The 16,200-nt window shown below is 47.4% G+C and overlaps 1 protein-coding gene across 4 annotated transcripts in view; it reads left to right on the top strand.

Annotated features, from left to right (window-relative positions):
* TMC5 (transmembrane channel like 5) overlaps positions 1-16,200 on the top strand; it is a 102,906-nt gene that overhangs the window by 36,407 nt on the left and 50,299 nt on the right. For all 4 annotated transcript variants that reach the window (XM_070064782.1, XM_070064784.1, XM_070064783.1 and 1 more), the window contains exons 3-6: positions 2,134-2,261; positions 4,758-4,847; positions 11,979-12,078; positions 14,362-14,449. In XM_070064782.1, coding sequence (XP_069920883.1) covers positions 2,134-2,261; positions 4,758-4,847; positions 11,979-12,078; positions 14,362-14,449 — 406 coding nt within the window. The remainder of the gene's footprint in view (positions 1-2,133; positions 2,262-4,757; positions 4,848-11,978; positions 12,079-14,361; positions 14,450-16,200) is intronic.

A 16,200-nucleotide genomic window follows, 5' to 3' on the forward strand; every position in this document is an offset into this window, starting at 1 on the left:
CCCCCATGCCCCGCCCCCAATGCCTGCATTGGCTGAGACGGGACCAGGGTGAAGCCAGGAGCCAAGAACTCATTCTGGGTCTTCTATGTGAGGGGCAGGTACCCAAGAACTTGAGCCATAACTGTTCTTTCCCAGAGCTCACTAGCAGGAAGCTGGAATTGGGAACAGAGGCTAGACTCAAACCCAGGTGTTCTGATACGGATGTGGGCATCTTACCTGATGGGTTAACTGCAAGATCTAATGCCTGCTTCTACCATCTCAACCAATATGAACCTTATTTTGCCTTATTTTGGACTTACTGTTTCTAACAGTAGTATTTATGATTTGATAAAATTAGTGGCTTAAGATTATCTCTGGGAACAAAGTTAAAAGGTTTGGGTTACAGAAATCAAAATGTGTTTAGGACCCAAATAGTAGGGTTAGCAGAACATGGTCAAAATGTCCTTCTGGGGCCCGGTGCTGTGGGGTAGCAGGTAAAGCCGCCACCTGCAGTGCCGCCATCCCATATGGACTCTGGTTCAAGTCCTGGCTGCTCCAATTCAGATCCAGCTCTCTACTATGACCTGGGAAAGCAGTGGAAGATGGCCCAAGTCTTTGGGTCCCTGTACCCGCATGGGAGACATGGAAGAAGCTTTTGGCTTCGGATCAACCCAGCTCTGACCATCACAGTCATTTGGGGAATGAACCAGCAAATGGAAGACCTCTCTCTCTCTCTCTCTCTCTCTCTGCCTCTGTAAATCTGCCTTTTGAATAAATAAATAAATTTTTAAAAAATGTCCTCCTTAGTTGTAGCTCTCACCACCTGACTCATTGTCCCAAAGCCCACGTTTTAATCTGTCTCTCCTTGGCATCTCATATTCCGCGAGTCCCCATGGCCTTTGGGAGAAAGGCTGTGTGGCCTCTTCTATGGAGCATTTATTAAGAGGAGACACTGTGCTGACACGTGCTGACAGATAAGACCAGCACACTGATCTCCCTCCCCTGCCTGGTCCCCCCTCCCTGCCTTGACGCTGTATTCTAGGCTACTGGTTTTTGATCTTCAGTGATCCTTGGCACTTCACTACTTGGGGGACTAGTTCGGATTTCTGTGCCCAATCTTTAGAGTTTCTCGTTTGTCTGGGACAACCCTTGAAAATCAGTATAGAATAGAGGACCTTTGATCCAGGCTCATTGGATTTCATAGCATTCAGGACCCTTGACCCAGGCTCATTGGATTTCATAGCATTGAGGACCCTTGACCCAGGCTCATTGGATTTCATTAGCATTCCCTTTGTATCTTCCATGCTTTCTGGCCTTTGGAATGCCCTCCCCCTAGTTATGTATGAATTTATCCTTCTAACCTCCCCTCGGACATCTCTTTTCCTCATAGATTTCCCCCAACACGAATTCTTCTCTCCTTCCTCTGAACTCTTTGAGCCTGTCTTTGGGTGTTCATCAGTTTCTATTTGTATTTTAATTGCTCATGGCTGTGTGTAAGCCACTGGGCCAGACTGTACTAGGAGTTCCTTCAGGGCAGATACCCTATATCTTTACCTTTGTGTCCTCGTCACTAGCCCATGCACAACATGTGGTTGGCATTCAGTCAACATTTGTGGGATGAATGGGTAGATGAATGGACAGATGAGTGAATATATGGATAGATATATGAATGATGGATGAATGGATGAATGAATAGATACATGAATGGATTGATGGATCGATATATGAGTGATGATGAATAGACAGATGAATGGATACATGAATGGATGGATCGATATATGAATGATGGATAAGTGGACGGATGAATGGATAGACAAATGGATACATAAATGGATGGATGGATGAATTGATATATGAATGATGGATGAACGGATGGATGAATGGACAGACGAATGAATACATGAATGGATGGATGGGTTGATACATGAATGATGGATGAATGGGTATGTGAATGGATTGATAGATTGATATATAAGTGATGGATGAATGGACAGACGAATGAATACATGAATGGATGGATCGATCGATATATGAATGATGGATGAATGGATGGATGACTGTCCTCATCACACTACTGAGCGGATAGTGTCTGCCCTTTTGGAATTTCAGGGTGCTCACCAGAGCATCTTCAAACCGGCACTCCTTTCATTGCAGGAGCAGTGGCCCCTTGGGCGTTCTTGGTGGAGACCATGAAGATTACCCTGAAAACATTGAAATGACATCCATGAGAGTGGCAAATCCTTATGGCCCCTCCCTGCCAGGTGCTCCTGGAAATGGCTATGGTAAGCATTTGTCAAAAGGAGGATCATGTCCTGGGAGGAAATTAAAATCCAGTTGATGCACATGTGTAATTATTACGGCATCATAGCGGTAGAAGGATTGATTTCTTCTTCCCCCTCCAACATCTCATCTGATACAGGAGTTGAGAGCTCAGTGTCTGGAGAAATCAAGTGTCATGAATTATCAAAGGCCAGGTAAAGGTTGTGGAAGACCAAGGCCTGCACCTGTGCCTACCTGAGGTGCTGAAGTCAAGTCTGGTCCACGTTGGCTACATAGGAATGTAGGCTCAGTGTGCTGAGATCCTCAGAGTTTTCCAAATGAGTCAGATTTTTAAAAAAAAAAAAGATTTATTTTTAAGGCAGAGTTAGAAAAAGAGAGAGCCTGCTGGTTCACTCTCCAAACAGCTGCAACAGCTGGGGCTGAATCAGGTTGAACTCCTTCTGAGTCTCCCACATGAGTGCCCAGGGCCTAAGGACTTGGGCCAGCTTCTACTAATTTCCCAGGCACGTTAGCAGGCAACTGGATCAAAAATTGAGTAGCTAGGGCGCGAACTGGTGCTCATATGAGATGCTGGTGTAGCTTAACTTGATGCATTTCAACACCAGCCCCAAAGTCAGACATTTTTTAAAAAATATGAAATCCCCTGTATTCGTCCATTTTCTGTTGCCATAACAAAGTAGCTGAGGCTGTTGTAGAGAAAAGTGCTTTATTTAACTCTGTTTTGGAGACTACGAATGCAAAACCAGAAGTGTTTAGCCTCTGGCGTGGGCCCCCTTATGCTACACCACAGTATAGCAGAGAGGCAGGAAGCAAAGTGAGCCTTGTGCAGAAGGGCCAAGTGCATTGTCTGTGAAGGTAAATTACTTAGCACTGGGAGGCAAAGGAAATCCTAAACAGGTCTGACCTGTCAGGAGAAAAAGGGACTCATTGCCGTGTAGGGGAAAACCAATTCTTTACACAGGAGAAAACAATCCTGGCTCTGTTAAGGAAAGGTAGAGTGTGTGTGTGTGGGGAGGGGGGGTCAGAAAGCAGAGGCGGGGCTCTGCTAAGAACGGCACAAAGAGCACGAGTGTGGGGAGGTGCGGTTGGAGGGCTGGGCAGCCATGAGCAGGATGCAAGGAGAAGGTTTTGAAGAAAAGAGGGATGCATTCCATCCTGGCAAAACCCTCACCGGTTGAAATACCGTAGGTGGAAAATGCAGTTGCTACACCCAACCCGTCCAACATCATGACTTAGCCACACAGTGCCTCCCGGGGTATTGGTGTCGGAGGCTTCTGCTTGCAGTCAGGGGGCTGACTGGCAGCGGCGCCTCGCTGGCACTGTCCAGCTTCGCCAAGAGAGGATTGGACCGCGTGTCAGTAACCTGGGGAAATTTTCAAAGTGCAAAATTCTCAGTATGGCGTCTACTGAATGCATATCACTTTTTCACTATCATAAAATAAAAACTGAAGTTAAAAATCATTCAATTGAACTGTTGTTAGGTCACAGAAGGTTTGTGCTCATGAAAAGCGTGGGTTCTACTTATTTGCATAAAAATTGTCATCCGGGAGTCCAGACGTCAGTTGTTCACCGCACAGCTGTTCCAAACCTGTGTTCGAGTCTCAGTAGGGAGCAGTAGCATCTCAGGGAAGGGAAATTCGTTCTTGAAAGGTCAATGTCCCTCTTCCTCTTCTTAGGTCGATGCATGTTTTCTCTCTTGAGTTTGCATTTAATGTTTACATGGATTGGAGGGAAAAGATTGATACGTGACACTGTCACGTAGGAGCTGAAAGTGTACTCTGTCTCTAAGGAGATTGTGCCGTATTTCAAATTTATCCTTGTGTTGCCATAAAAGGCTAGAGCTGGAGGGACCCTTTGAACTCATCTACACAAGTGCAGTTGTAACTCATTGACAAGCTATGAAATGGATTTTTAGAGTGAAATAGAATTAACATTAAGTACGGGGGCCAGCACTGTGACGTAGCAGGTAAAGCCGCCACCTGCAGTGCTGGCATTCCCATATGGGCACCGGTTCAAGTCCCGGCTGCTCCACTTTCAATCCCACTCTCTGCAATGGCCTGGGAAAGCAGTAGAAGATGGCCCAAGTCCTTGGGCTCCTGTACCTGCGTGGGAGACCTGGAAGAAGCTCCTGGCTCCTGGCTTTGGATTGGCACAGCTCTGGCCGCTCCGGCCACGTGGGAAGCAAACCAGAAGATGGAAGACCTTTCTCTCTGCCTCTCCTTCTCTCTGTCTATAACTCTACCTCTCAAATAAATAAATAAAATCTTTTTAAAAATATAATTTATCCTGGCTGATTATATTTAGTAGCATTATTTTTGATGCTTTGTCTTATTTTCCATCCGAGATCTTTATCATTTGTCTGTTAGAACCTCAAAGACAGAGTTTCATTTCTTTGTGAATGGTTACTAAGCATTACTAGCAGGTCCTAATTATAATGCACTCCATGATATCTGGTATGGTGGGAATAATTTGCAATGTCTCCCTCCCTTTTATTCTAGTGAATCCTGCTTTTGGGGGTGAAGGTAGCCCTATCCCTGCTTATGGAAACCCACCGTTGACTGAAAGTCACTGGTACAAGTCACCCCAAGGTAAGGCCCAATGAACAGTGACCAGAGAGACAACCGTGGAGAAGGAGCGTCTGCACAGAAATGCAGGCTTTGCCATTTCGCACTGGACTCTGGTGTGGCAGTCGACGCCATGCTTGCTTAGTTTATCATAATGAGGTTTTCTTGTAGGGGTAACAGATGACTTCATTAGCAATCTTCCGGTTGCAAAGGACAGGAACTCTATTCAGATGGGCATTAACCCCAGGGGAATTTATGGGCTCAGAGGGTGGGAAGGTCTCTTGGTCTGTTTTCTGTTGCTATAACCATATACCTGAGGTTGGGTGTTTTACAAAGGAGGGTTTGTTTAGCTCACAGTTTGGGAGGTTGAAAGTCCGAGACTGGGCGGCCCCCTTAGTTCAGCGGCAGGCTGAAGGCCTCCTGGCTGCATCCCAGTGTGGCAGATGAGCTCAGTGAGGGGGAGAAGGGGAGGGAGGAGAGCAGTCACCTGGTGAGTCAAGAAGCCAGTCTTGCCTTTTTTTTTTTTTTTAATGATTTGCTTATTTGGGGCCAGCATGGTAGCATAGCTGGTTAAGCTGCTGCTTGCGATACTGTCACTGGCATCCCATATCTGAATGCTGGTTTGAGTCCCAGCAACTCTGCTTCTTATGCAGCTCCCTGCTGATGTGCCTTGGAAAGCAGTAGAAGATGACCCGAGTGCTTGGGTCCCTGCCACCCATGTGGGACACCTGGATAAGTTCCAGGCTCCTAGCTTTAGTCTGGTCTAGCCCTGGCCCTTGCAGCCATTTGGGAAGTGAACCAGCAAATGGAAGCTCTCTCCCTCTCTCTCTGTCTCTTCTTCTCTCCGCGTCACTCTGCCTTTCAGAGAGAGGAGAAACAGACAGAGAGATATCAATCTTCCATCTGCTGGTTCACTTCCCAAATGCCTGCAACAGCTTGGGCCAAGCTGAAGCCAGGAGCCAACAACCACATCCTGATCTCTCCTGTGCATGAGAGGAACCCCAAGTACTTGGGCTTCTTCTGCTGCCTCTCTAAGCTGGATTGAATGCTTAGAGAGGCTGGGACCAACCAGGCACTCTAATATGGATACAGGCATCCCACGTGGCAGCATAACCTATGGCACAAGTGCCCACTCCAAGCTTACCGTTTTTGTTTTTTCAATAACAACTCATTCATCCAGGAAATAACCAGGGTGCAGAGAGAACTCCATTAATCCCTTCTGAGAGTGGCAGCCCCAGGATGAAGGGACACTCTAGTCCCCACTGCTAAAAGGCTTCACCACCTGTCCACATCGCCGCACTGGGAACCAAGCTTCCGGCACCTGAACTTTTGGGGGACACTCAAACTAGATCCAAACCATAGCAGAAGGACACAGGAGAAACGCCAGGAATTAAAATAGAAGTACTTTCCAGGGCCTAGTTGAGTGGCTGGCACAGAGTGGCTACTTTAGGGCTAATTGATGAGTTGATTTGTTGAATGGGTTATGGAAACCAGGGCCTCACAGTCTAATGTTAGGGTCCCAAGATCACCTGGACCCTACGGTTTCCCATCCATGTTTCATCTCGTTGAACTTGACCTTCATCTCCATAGAGTCAGGCCTTTCTACCTGCCCTTCAGCTTAGCTACCTCCTTAGAAGACCTCCTCACCCCACCCCCACCCCCTGTCTGTCCATCACGCAATGACCTCTTTGGCTAGAGCACATGCCTACACTTGAGTCAGTCGTTTTCACCACCTCCTGGAGTCCAGCCATGTCTGTCTTGGTGAAGAGGAGGTGCAGTCATCAGAAATGTTCTGAGGAAGCATGCGGTTGTGATGATGGCGGGGTGTGGAGCAGGCACACTGTGGAAACAGAGAAGCCAGTTAGAACGCTCACTGAGGATCACCGTGTGCAGTGACTCGGTCTGCTCAGAGGCAGGGACCGGGCGTGGGAAGGAAACGATGCAGGAGAGAGGTGAGGACACGCTGGAACCAACAGACAAGTCTGTGAGCAGCAAGGAATAAACTAACGGGGTCCTCTGTGACAGTGATAAAAACACCCCTCACGTTCCACCCCACAGCCTCTGTGCTGACCTCGGGGCCATTCAAGGGCCTTCCCAGGGAGTGTCTGATCTTGCTCCCTGGGAGGGAAAACCATGGAGAAACAAGTGAGCACAGTCTCCATTGAGTGCTTACTAGACAGACGGTGCCCTTGGCAATGCAGAAGAGGAAGAGCCTTGACATGTCCCGAGACTGCTCTGTTTGGCCCCCCTGAAGTCTGGGGACCCTGGAAGAGGAGGAGTCCCACAGAGGACCCAGTGATGGACCTGGCCTGTTTGTTCACTTTGCCTTGCTGGGTCTTGATTCTCAAATCACACACAATTAAGGGGTGGACAGTTTTGTGATATATTATTGCTTTGGTGGATTAAGTTATACCCCCGGGAGCTCCTGGAACATAGTACACACTCTCATAAACATTGATTCATTACTTCATGAATGAATGAATGATATACCAGCCTCTTGTTACAGGAAGGCACCAGGGTGAGATGATTCAGAGCTCCTGCTTTGGGGTTCAGCTCAACATGGGTTTGACCCCCAGTTCTGTTACTTGATAATTTTATGATCTTAGAAAAAATTATTTCATTGAGCCTGTTTTCTTAGCTCTATAATGGGGTTGACAATTGTACCTCCCTTACAGGGTGATGATAAACAAAAGGATATTCTGTTTAGAGTCCTTGCCTTGCAGTAATCGTGGGTATCATTACTGTTCATTATCGCTGCTGGGGGGAAGGAGGACTTGAGTTCCAGTCCAATTCTGCCTTTGAATGCGAGTATGACGGATAGTGGAGTCAGTCCATCTCTCTGCACCTTGATTTCCCCAACTGTTAAATAAACACCTTGGCCCAGGTGGTTTCTAAATCAGATCTGTTAGAAGGGAATTGTGTTCAAGTGCCTGGCACTGAAACAGAGCAGTGACTTTGTAATAAAGAGATTTGTTTTTCTCTCATAATAAGCAGTGTGGAGGGAGGAGATTCATGGATTATATAACACCACTGCCCAAAATGCACTCAAGAACTGAGGCTCCTTCTATAGTTTCTTTTACTTACTATTTTAAACATTTTTAACTTTTAATTTTATTTGAAAAAGAGAAAGATTGAGAAATCTTCCACCTGCTGGTTCACTCTCCAAATGCCCACAAGAGTCAGGGCTGGCCCAGGCTGAAGCCAGGATCCAGGAACTCCATCTGGGTCTCCCACATGGGTGGTAGGGACTCAAGGACTTGAACCATCATGTATGGCCTCCCAGGAAGGTGGATCAGAAGTAGAGCTGGGACTCCAACCGTGTGCTCCAGTATGGGATGTGGGCATCTCAAGGGACATCTTCATTATACCAAACACCTGCCCCTCTATATTTTCTTTCTCTGCCATGCTTAGCAGGTGAATGCTCATCTTCTTGCTTTCAACTGGCTGCCTGCAGGCACACAGGAAGATGAAGGGCTAAAGACGGACCCAGGCAAACCGGCCCCCTTTAAAGAGCATTTCTGGGGGCCGGCGCTGTGGCACAGCAGGTTAAAGCCCTGGCCTGAAGCGTCGGCATCCCATATGGGTGCCGGTTGTAGTTCCGAATGCTTTTCTTCCGATCCAGCTCTCTGCTGTGGCCTGGGAAAGCAGTAGAAGATGGCCCAAGTCCTTGAACCCCTGTACCCATGTGGGAGACCCTGAAGAAGTTCCTGGCTCCTGACTTCAGATGGGCATAGCTCTGGCCGTTGCATCCAATTGGGGAGTGAACTAGTGGGTGGAAGACCTCTTTCTCTCTTTGCCTCTCTTACTCTCTCTGTGTAACTCTAACTTTCAAATAAATAAATAAATCTTAAAAAAAAATAAAGAGCATTTCTGGACACTGCATGTCTCTTTGGCTAAAACCACATCGCAGGGTACCCGTTAGCTGCAAAGGAAGCTGGGAGAATTGAAAGTGGGTGCAGAGTCTGTACAGGAAATGGAGCGTCTGCTGGTGTGAGTACAAGGGAGAACGCATGTTGGAAGGCAGTCAGGAGATAACAATGGCAACACTAGCAACCCGTCTGGATTTCTATGAGCACATGAAATTGCACTTGAAAGTTCTAGGCCAGAGACATGAAATTAAAAGCCTTGCGCTTTGATTACGAGTCGTGTAGGGGAAGCTCCACCTTCTGTTTGTAGAATCCCCCTGTGTGTAATGAAGGGTTCTGTTTCCGATTTCTTCCCTAGCTACCAAGACAGAATTCTCTGCAGGGAAACACGCCTCCTCCCCGGGGGACCCTTGGGGGCAGAGGGGGCGCTGGGCTGTAGTCTGAGTGGGGCCTGACACGTAAACAGATGTGAATGGCGCACAGCTTTGCGATTGTCATCGCTTTCCCCATGCGAGTGGTGAGGATGCTGGTGTGACCACGCAGTGGGGTGTTGGCAACCCCACCCCAAGGGGAAGAATAAGGCTTTCGGGAGGCAAGCGATGCTGCCAGATGACCAAGTGAATGAAATCGTCGTAGAGGTTGAGAATGTTCCCGCTGGGGTCTGGAGCCATCCGTCCCCAAATCCGCTTTTCCAAGAAAGGACCCTGCTAAAGCCCAGCTTCAGCATGGTTTCCTCAGCATCTGACGTCGACGTGCTGGACCCGCCGCTGTTCAGCAGCGGGAGTGACCGGAAGTGCAACCGCTTGCTGCGGTTCTCGGCATCCTTGCACGAGTCGATGTCTCAGACCGTTCACAGCCCAGAATGCACAGGCACTGATGGTCCTTGTGCTTCTTGTGAAACAGTTCAAGGTAGTCGAATGCCGGGGAAAGGAATGAGGGAGGGGGCCAAGAGGCCTTCCGAGTTGTCCGCAGAGTTTCTACTTTTTAAAAGACAATTTATGTTTATTTTCTTTCCACTTGAAAGACAGAGAGACAGGGGGACAGAAGGATAGAGATCCTCTGTCTGCTGGTTCATTCCCCCAAATACTTGCAATAGCCAGGGCTGGCCTAGGTTGGATCCAGGAGCCTGGAACTCCATTTGGGTTTCCCACGTGGGTAGCAGGGGCCCAAGTACTACGACGTCACCTGCAGCCTCCCAGCGTATGCATTGGCAGGAAGCTGGGATCAAGGACAGAGCCAGGACTTGAACCTGAGACTTGAATCCAGACACTCTGACGTGGGATGCAGGTGCCCCAAGCAGCATCTTACCTGCTAGGTCAGATGTCCACCTTGCATCTCGTTTTGTTAACCATCTCTTTGATTTTATTTACACCTCACACCCCACACCTTTAAGGCAGACATTTCTGCCTGATGGATGAGGAAGCCGAGAGTTAGGGAAGTTTGGTGATCTGGGAGATCGGATTAAACACCCCACTCTGAATTTTTCCTTTATCTACTTGAGAGGGGTATGTGTGTGCACATACACACACACAGAGATAGAGAGGGAGAGAGATCGCCTGTCGCTCCCCCTCTTCGTGGAGGAACAACACTAAACCCTGCCTAGGCTTCCTATCTGAGTCACGGCACCATTATGTCGCTCCCCGTCTTCGTGGAGGAACGACACAGGACCCTGCGCTGTTCTTTTGTCTGCTCGGCCCTCCCCGGGTTTGCTGCTGGTTCTTCCCGGGTTGGCTACCGACCCTTCCACCTCCGTGGAAGGGCGGTTCCCCCTGCCACTTTCCCCACTTCCACGGGGGAGCGGCACACCGCCGGCCGGCTCTCTCGGGGGCTGCACAGGTGTTCCTTCAGATAGATGTTCCTGGTGCATGTTGTCTCTCTCCTCCTTTATAGTCCTCTTCCACCAATCCCAACTCTGCTACCCACACGCCGAGTACGCTGCTCTCCTCCAATCAGGAGCAGGTCCTGCTGTTTATTGGCTGAACTGGAGGCAGCTGGGTAGAAGCTGTTTACTTCTCTCCCAGTGCCATATTGTGGGAGAGCAGATGCATAGAATAAGTCTTAATTCCAGTAACAGTCTAATCCGAGTTGCTCCCCACAATCGCCCAACTGCTGGTTCACATGCCTGCAACAGTGAGGGCTGGGCCAGGCCAAAGCCAGGAATCTGGAACTCAATCCAGGTCTGCCGCCCCGAGTGCTTGGCCGCCCCTCTCTGGTCCACTTCTTCCTCACCTGCTCCCAGGGAACATGCATCTGCATGGAGTCTTCCTTCCCTCCCTTCTTCTGCTCCAGAGAGACACACATTCCTTGTCTTCAACAAAGTGACCTGGTGGCCTTCCCTTGGGGATTCCCCGTCTCCCTCAACTACGTCATTTGAGTGCTGCCTTGCAAGGAGTTCCAGCTCAGTGATGTGACCGGGAAGCCTTCCCACTCTGCCGTCCCTCTGCCACATCCAGCTCATTACTGATTCGTGGTTACAAGATGGCAGCAGCAGCTCCAGGCATCACATGCACACACAACAATACCCAGAGGAAGAAGGATTTGTCTTTCCCTTGTCTTTTGCTTACTGGGGGAGAAGGAAGAAACGTTTCCCAAGAATCTTAGCCCATCACCCCCAGAGAGCATCGGCTAACACCGTGTCACCTGCTTGTGCCAATCCAGTCGCTGGCAAGGGAGCATCAGGATTGACTTAGCTGATTAGAAGCTGCCTGGCCCTTGTGCCTGGAGGTGGTCTCTCCCCAGTAAGCTCGGGGTTTTGAGGAAGGTGAGGTAGATTCCTCAACACAACAGAAGTTGTGCTAAGAAGGAGCAAATGACTTCGGGGTAGGCAACCCAGCAGTCTCCGCCACCCTGACCACAGATGAGAATCTGAGTTGATGGGAAAAATGGGAGGGATAATGCACCTCCTGGTGGGTGTAAGAGCATCTGAAGGTGTTTGGGCCCGGAGTTCAAGGGCGCAGAAGGAAATGAATTGGGAATTGAGAGGAGAGAGGAGAAGGAGGCTGTTTAAGCATAGAGGGTCTCGCTGACTTTACTAATTTTTTTTTGTCATGAGAAAGAGGAAAACAATGATTTGAAATAGCACACAGACATCACCATTTGGTTTGGCCTTGGCTTTTGCACTCACCTATCTTAGGGTGAAGGGTTGTATTGGGGAGGGAGTGTGATCTTGGAACTTTGGGTTCATATATTCTTCCATTGTGATCTTTAAAAAGAACTTTCTGACTTCAGCACTGAATTTTCAATGTTATGATTCTGTTCAAAAAATTAAACTGTTTCTTTTATTCCACAGGACAGAAATTAATTGCATCTCTCATCCCCATGACATCCAGAGACAGAATTAAAACCATCAGGAACCAACCACGGACCATGGAAGAGAAGAGGAACCTCAGGTAGGGACCAGAGGTTTTTCTGCTTTCTGAGGTTTCATGTGCACCCCACTCTTCTACTTTTGTCTCATATCAAAAAATAAGAAAGAAAATGAATGCAACAGAAGAGACAGCTCTTCCTCCTGGAAGAATTCCAAATACTAATCCAGGTGGGAATTCTTCTCTCCAGAACCTGGAGTTTAAACTCACTGGGTTAGCTGGTGTGTTAGTCACATGTTTGCTGACTTCCAAAGAGCAGGTTATGCAAAGGAGGAGAAGAGGAACTTCCCAGTGCAGTCTGGCTGCCGCTCCCTGGGCCAGGTGCTCGGGTCAGCATCCCCGAAGCTAAGCCATGTGATGAGCTGGGCTCACTGTTGGTTGGTGCTCTCTCCTAACACCCATTGTCCCAGTCTAACTAGAGGAAAATATTAGGAAAATCTCCGTTGAAGGACAAAATACCTGACCAGGACTTGAAGCTGTCAAGGTCATCGAAGAGAAGGGAAGTCTGAGAAACTGTCACAGATCAGAGGATTCTAAAGAGTTGTGGCAAGTCAGGGAATGCGGTGTTGTGGATGGGATCCTGGAATAGAGTGTGGACACAGGTGAAAAAAAACAGATAACGTGGAATCATGAATAGTTTGGAGTTTAGGAAATAGTGACGTACCAGTGTTGGTTTCTTAGTTTTGACAAATGTAATGTGAAAATGCAAGATGGAAATGGAAAATTAGTCTACTCTTGGTACCATCTCTGCAACTTTACTGTTAATCTCAAACTACTCTAAGGGAAGTTTAGTTGGAGCCAACACTGTGGCATAGCGGGTTAAGCCGCCATCTGTAGCACCAGTATCCCATATGGGTTCAAGTCCCAGATGCTCCACTTCTGACCCAGCTCCCTGCTAATGCGCCTGGGGAAGCCTAGGGAGTGGAGGATGGCCCAAGTTCTTGGGCCCTGGGATCCATGTGGGAAATCCAGATGAAAACGTTGGCTCCTGGCTGTTGCAGCCATCTGGGGAGTGAACCAGTAAATGGAAGACCTCTCTGTCTGTCTGTCTGTCTCTCTCTCTCTCTCTGTAATTCTTCCAAATAAATAAATCATTAAAAAAAGGAAGAAGTTTACTTAAGAAATAAAGAAGACCTTATGAGCTTCCTAAACCCAGGGATTCAAAAGCAAGAAGTAGACGTAATTTAGCAACAGATGTTAACATTGCTTGTCCTGCAGTCTTTTTCTTTTTGTAGTTTGTAGTAGTTGGCAAAAGTGAGTAGAGTGAAAGCAACAACAGTTGCTAATAAATTGTTCAATGACTCCATTTTTCTGAGATTGCAAAGATGGATTTCAGGGCCTGGCCGGGGAAATAGATTTGTCAACAAACTGCTTACAGACGGCAGAAAGAAAATCGGGCCAGATGGAGGCGGAAGGAGATTGCAGCGGGAGGACCAGGAAGCAGGGATGTGGTAGCTGGGGGCAAACAGGGCGGCGTTTGTACTGGAAGGACGGCGTCACAGGGGTGGACGACGGAGAGGGACCCAAGAAACCCAGGAAAGAACCAGAACAAAAGAGAAGTGCTGAGTCTGTGGAAGGGTGAAGACACACTGTGACTGTGTCCTTCTCCAAACACTGGTCCATTTCCAAGTTACCATAGCTCCCTTTGTCCTGTGCCCCACAGACCTAACGGCATAATTTCTCAGCCTCATTACCACTGAAATCTTAGGACTGGCTCATTCCCTGCTGTGGGCGTGGTTTTGTTCATCTATAGGGTGCTTAGCAACCAGCTTAGCAACCAGAAAAGTTTTCTGGCATGACTGGTTGTCCCCTGGGAGCAAAATGGCCCCAGGTGGAGAACTGTTGATCTAGACCCCTGCCTCCCTCTATGGTTCCTCTCTACCCTTTGCTTATTCCATGTCCTGCTTGCTGCCCTGCCCTGCCCCCTGCGGGGCTTTGCCAGGCTGTTCCTGATGTGCGGGGTGTCCCCAATCTGTACACTAACCCCTCCTCGCCTCAAATCAGTGATGCTCAGATATCACCCCCAGATTGTAACACAGTTCCCATTCCAGAAACTTCCATCTCCTTCCCTGGTTCTGGGTTTTCCTTTTCTTTCACATAGTGTAATCTCCTAACACAGTACTGGCTTGCTGTTATACTGTGAGTATTCAGTGTTCTTTGTCTTTTTTTTCCAGCTAGGATGCAGTCACACACTCAGGGAAGGTGGTCTCTGGCTCCCTGGTGCACATTGCTAACAGGCAGCCGTTTTCCGAGCGACTGAATCACGACCTGGGTGGCTCTCATGTTCTCCCTCCTTGTTCCCCACAGGAAAATAGTGGACAAAGAGAAGAGCAAACAGTCCCATCGTGCCCTGGAATTCAACTGCTGTGCCCAGTGCCTGAGCTCCCTCTCACTGGTGAGTTAGCCTGCATGGCAGTCAGTAAAATGGGTACAGCAAGAGGGTGAAGATGGGGCGGGTGGGGAGGGAGGCTGGGAGGAGCAGCACCATTCAGGGCCCAAAGCTGCTGGCTCAGTTTAGACGTCAGGGAAGCAGGTGGGAAATGAGGCCTAAGAGGTTGTGGGTTAGTCAGCCATCTTGGCCATCCTGAGTGGGTTTGTTTTTTTTTTACCCCCAGAAACCTTTTATTTAATGTATACAGACTTAATGGATTTCATAAATACAACTTTAGAAAACATAGTGATAGTGATTCTTCGCACTGTACCCACCTTCCCACCCCCACTCCCACCCTTCTTCCTCCTCCCTCTTCTATTCCCATTATATTTTTTACTAAGATCTATTTTCAATTAACTTTATCCACAGCAGATTAACTCTATACTAAATACAGAGTTCAACAAATAGTAAAATGAAAAAAACTGTTCAAGAGTGTTTTTGATTTCTTCTACGACCCACTGTTCCTTCAGGAGCATGTTGTTCAGTCTCCATGTGTTTGCATATGCTCTAGGGATTCCTGAGTTGTTGATTTCAAGCTTCATTCCATCGTAGTCAGAGAAGACGCTTGGTATGATCTTGATTTTTCTTTTGAATTTTCTGAGTCTCGCTTTATGGCCTGGCCTGTGCTTTACCTTCGAGAAATTTCCATGCACTGCTGAGAAGAATGTGTATTCTCCAACTGTGGGATGAAAAGTTCTGTAGATATCCGTTAGGTCCATTTGGTCTATAATGCTGATTAACTGTTGTTTCCTTGCTGATTTTCTATCTGGTTGATCTGTCTATTGCTGAAAGTGGGATATTGAAGTCCCCTATTGCTACTGTATGGGAGTCTGTGTCTTCCTTTAGATTCAGTAACATTTCTTTTAAATATCCAGGTGCCAAGTAATTGAATGCATATACATTTATTATAGTCACATTTTTCTGTTGAATTGATGCCTTAGTCATTGCACAGTGTCCTTCTTTGTTTCTTTTAACAGTTTTGTGTTTAAAGTCTATTTTGTCTGATACTAGGATGGCTACACAGCTCTTTTTTGGTTTCCGTTAGTATGGAATATCTTTTTCCATCCAGTCTGTGTGTATTATTGTTGGTGAGATGTATTTCTTGCAGGCAGCAAATAGATGGGTTTTGTTTTTTAATCCATTTAGCCGGTCTGTGTCTTTTAACTGGAAAGTTGAGGCCATTTACATTCAAGGTGACTATTGATAAGTACTGACTTGGCCCTGCCGTTTTTCCATAAATATTCCTGTTGTTTACTTTGGATTTCCTTTGTACTTTCACTGGGAGATTTTCTGCCTTCACCTTCTTTCTTAGTGATGACCATGTTTCTGTGTGTAGCACATCCTTAAGCATCTTTTGTAAGGCTGGACGAGTGGTGACAAATTCTTTCAATTTGTGTTTATTATGGAAGGTCTTTATTTCACCTTCATTCATAAATGAAAATTTTGCCAGGTACAGTATTCTGGTTTTCTCTTAAGACTTAGAATATATCTTGCCATTCTCTCCTAGCCTGTAGGGTTTCTGATAAGAAGTCCATTGTGAGTCTAACTGGAGATCCTCTGAAAGTAATCTGGCGTTTCTCTTGTGCATGTTTTAGAATCCTCTCTTTATGTTTTACTATGCTGAGTTTGATTTCAGTGTGTTGTGGTGAAGATCTTTTCTGGTAACATCTATTAGGAGTTCTATGTGCTTCCTGTACTTGGACATCACTTTCTTT

The sequence above is a fragment of the Oryctolagus cuniculus genome, chromosome 19, assembly GCF_964237555.1.
Source record: "Oryctolagus cuniculus chromosome 19, mOryCun1.1, whole genome shotgun sequence".
Lineage (NCBI taxonomy): Eukaryota > Metazoa > Chordata > Mammalia > Lagomorpha > Leporidae > Oryctolagus > Oryctolagus cuniculus.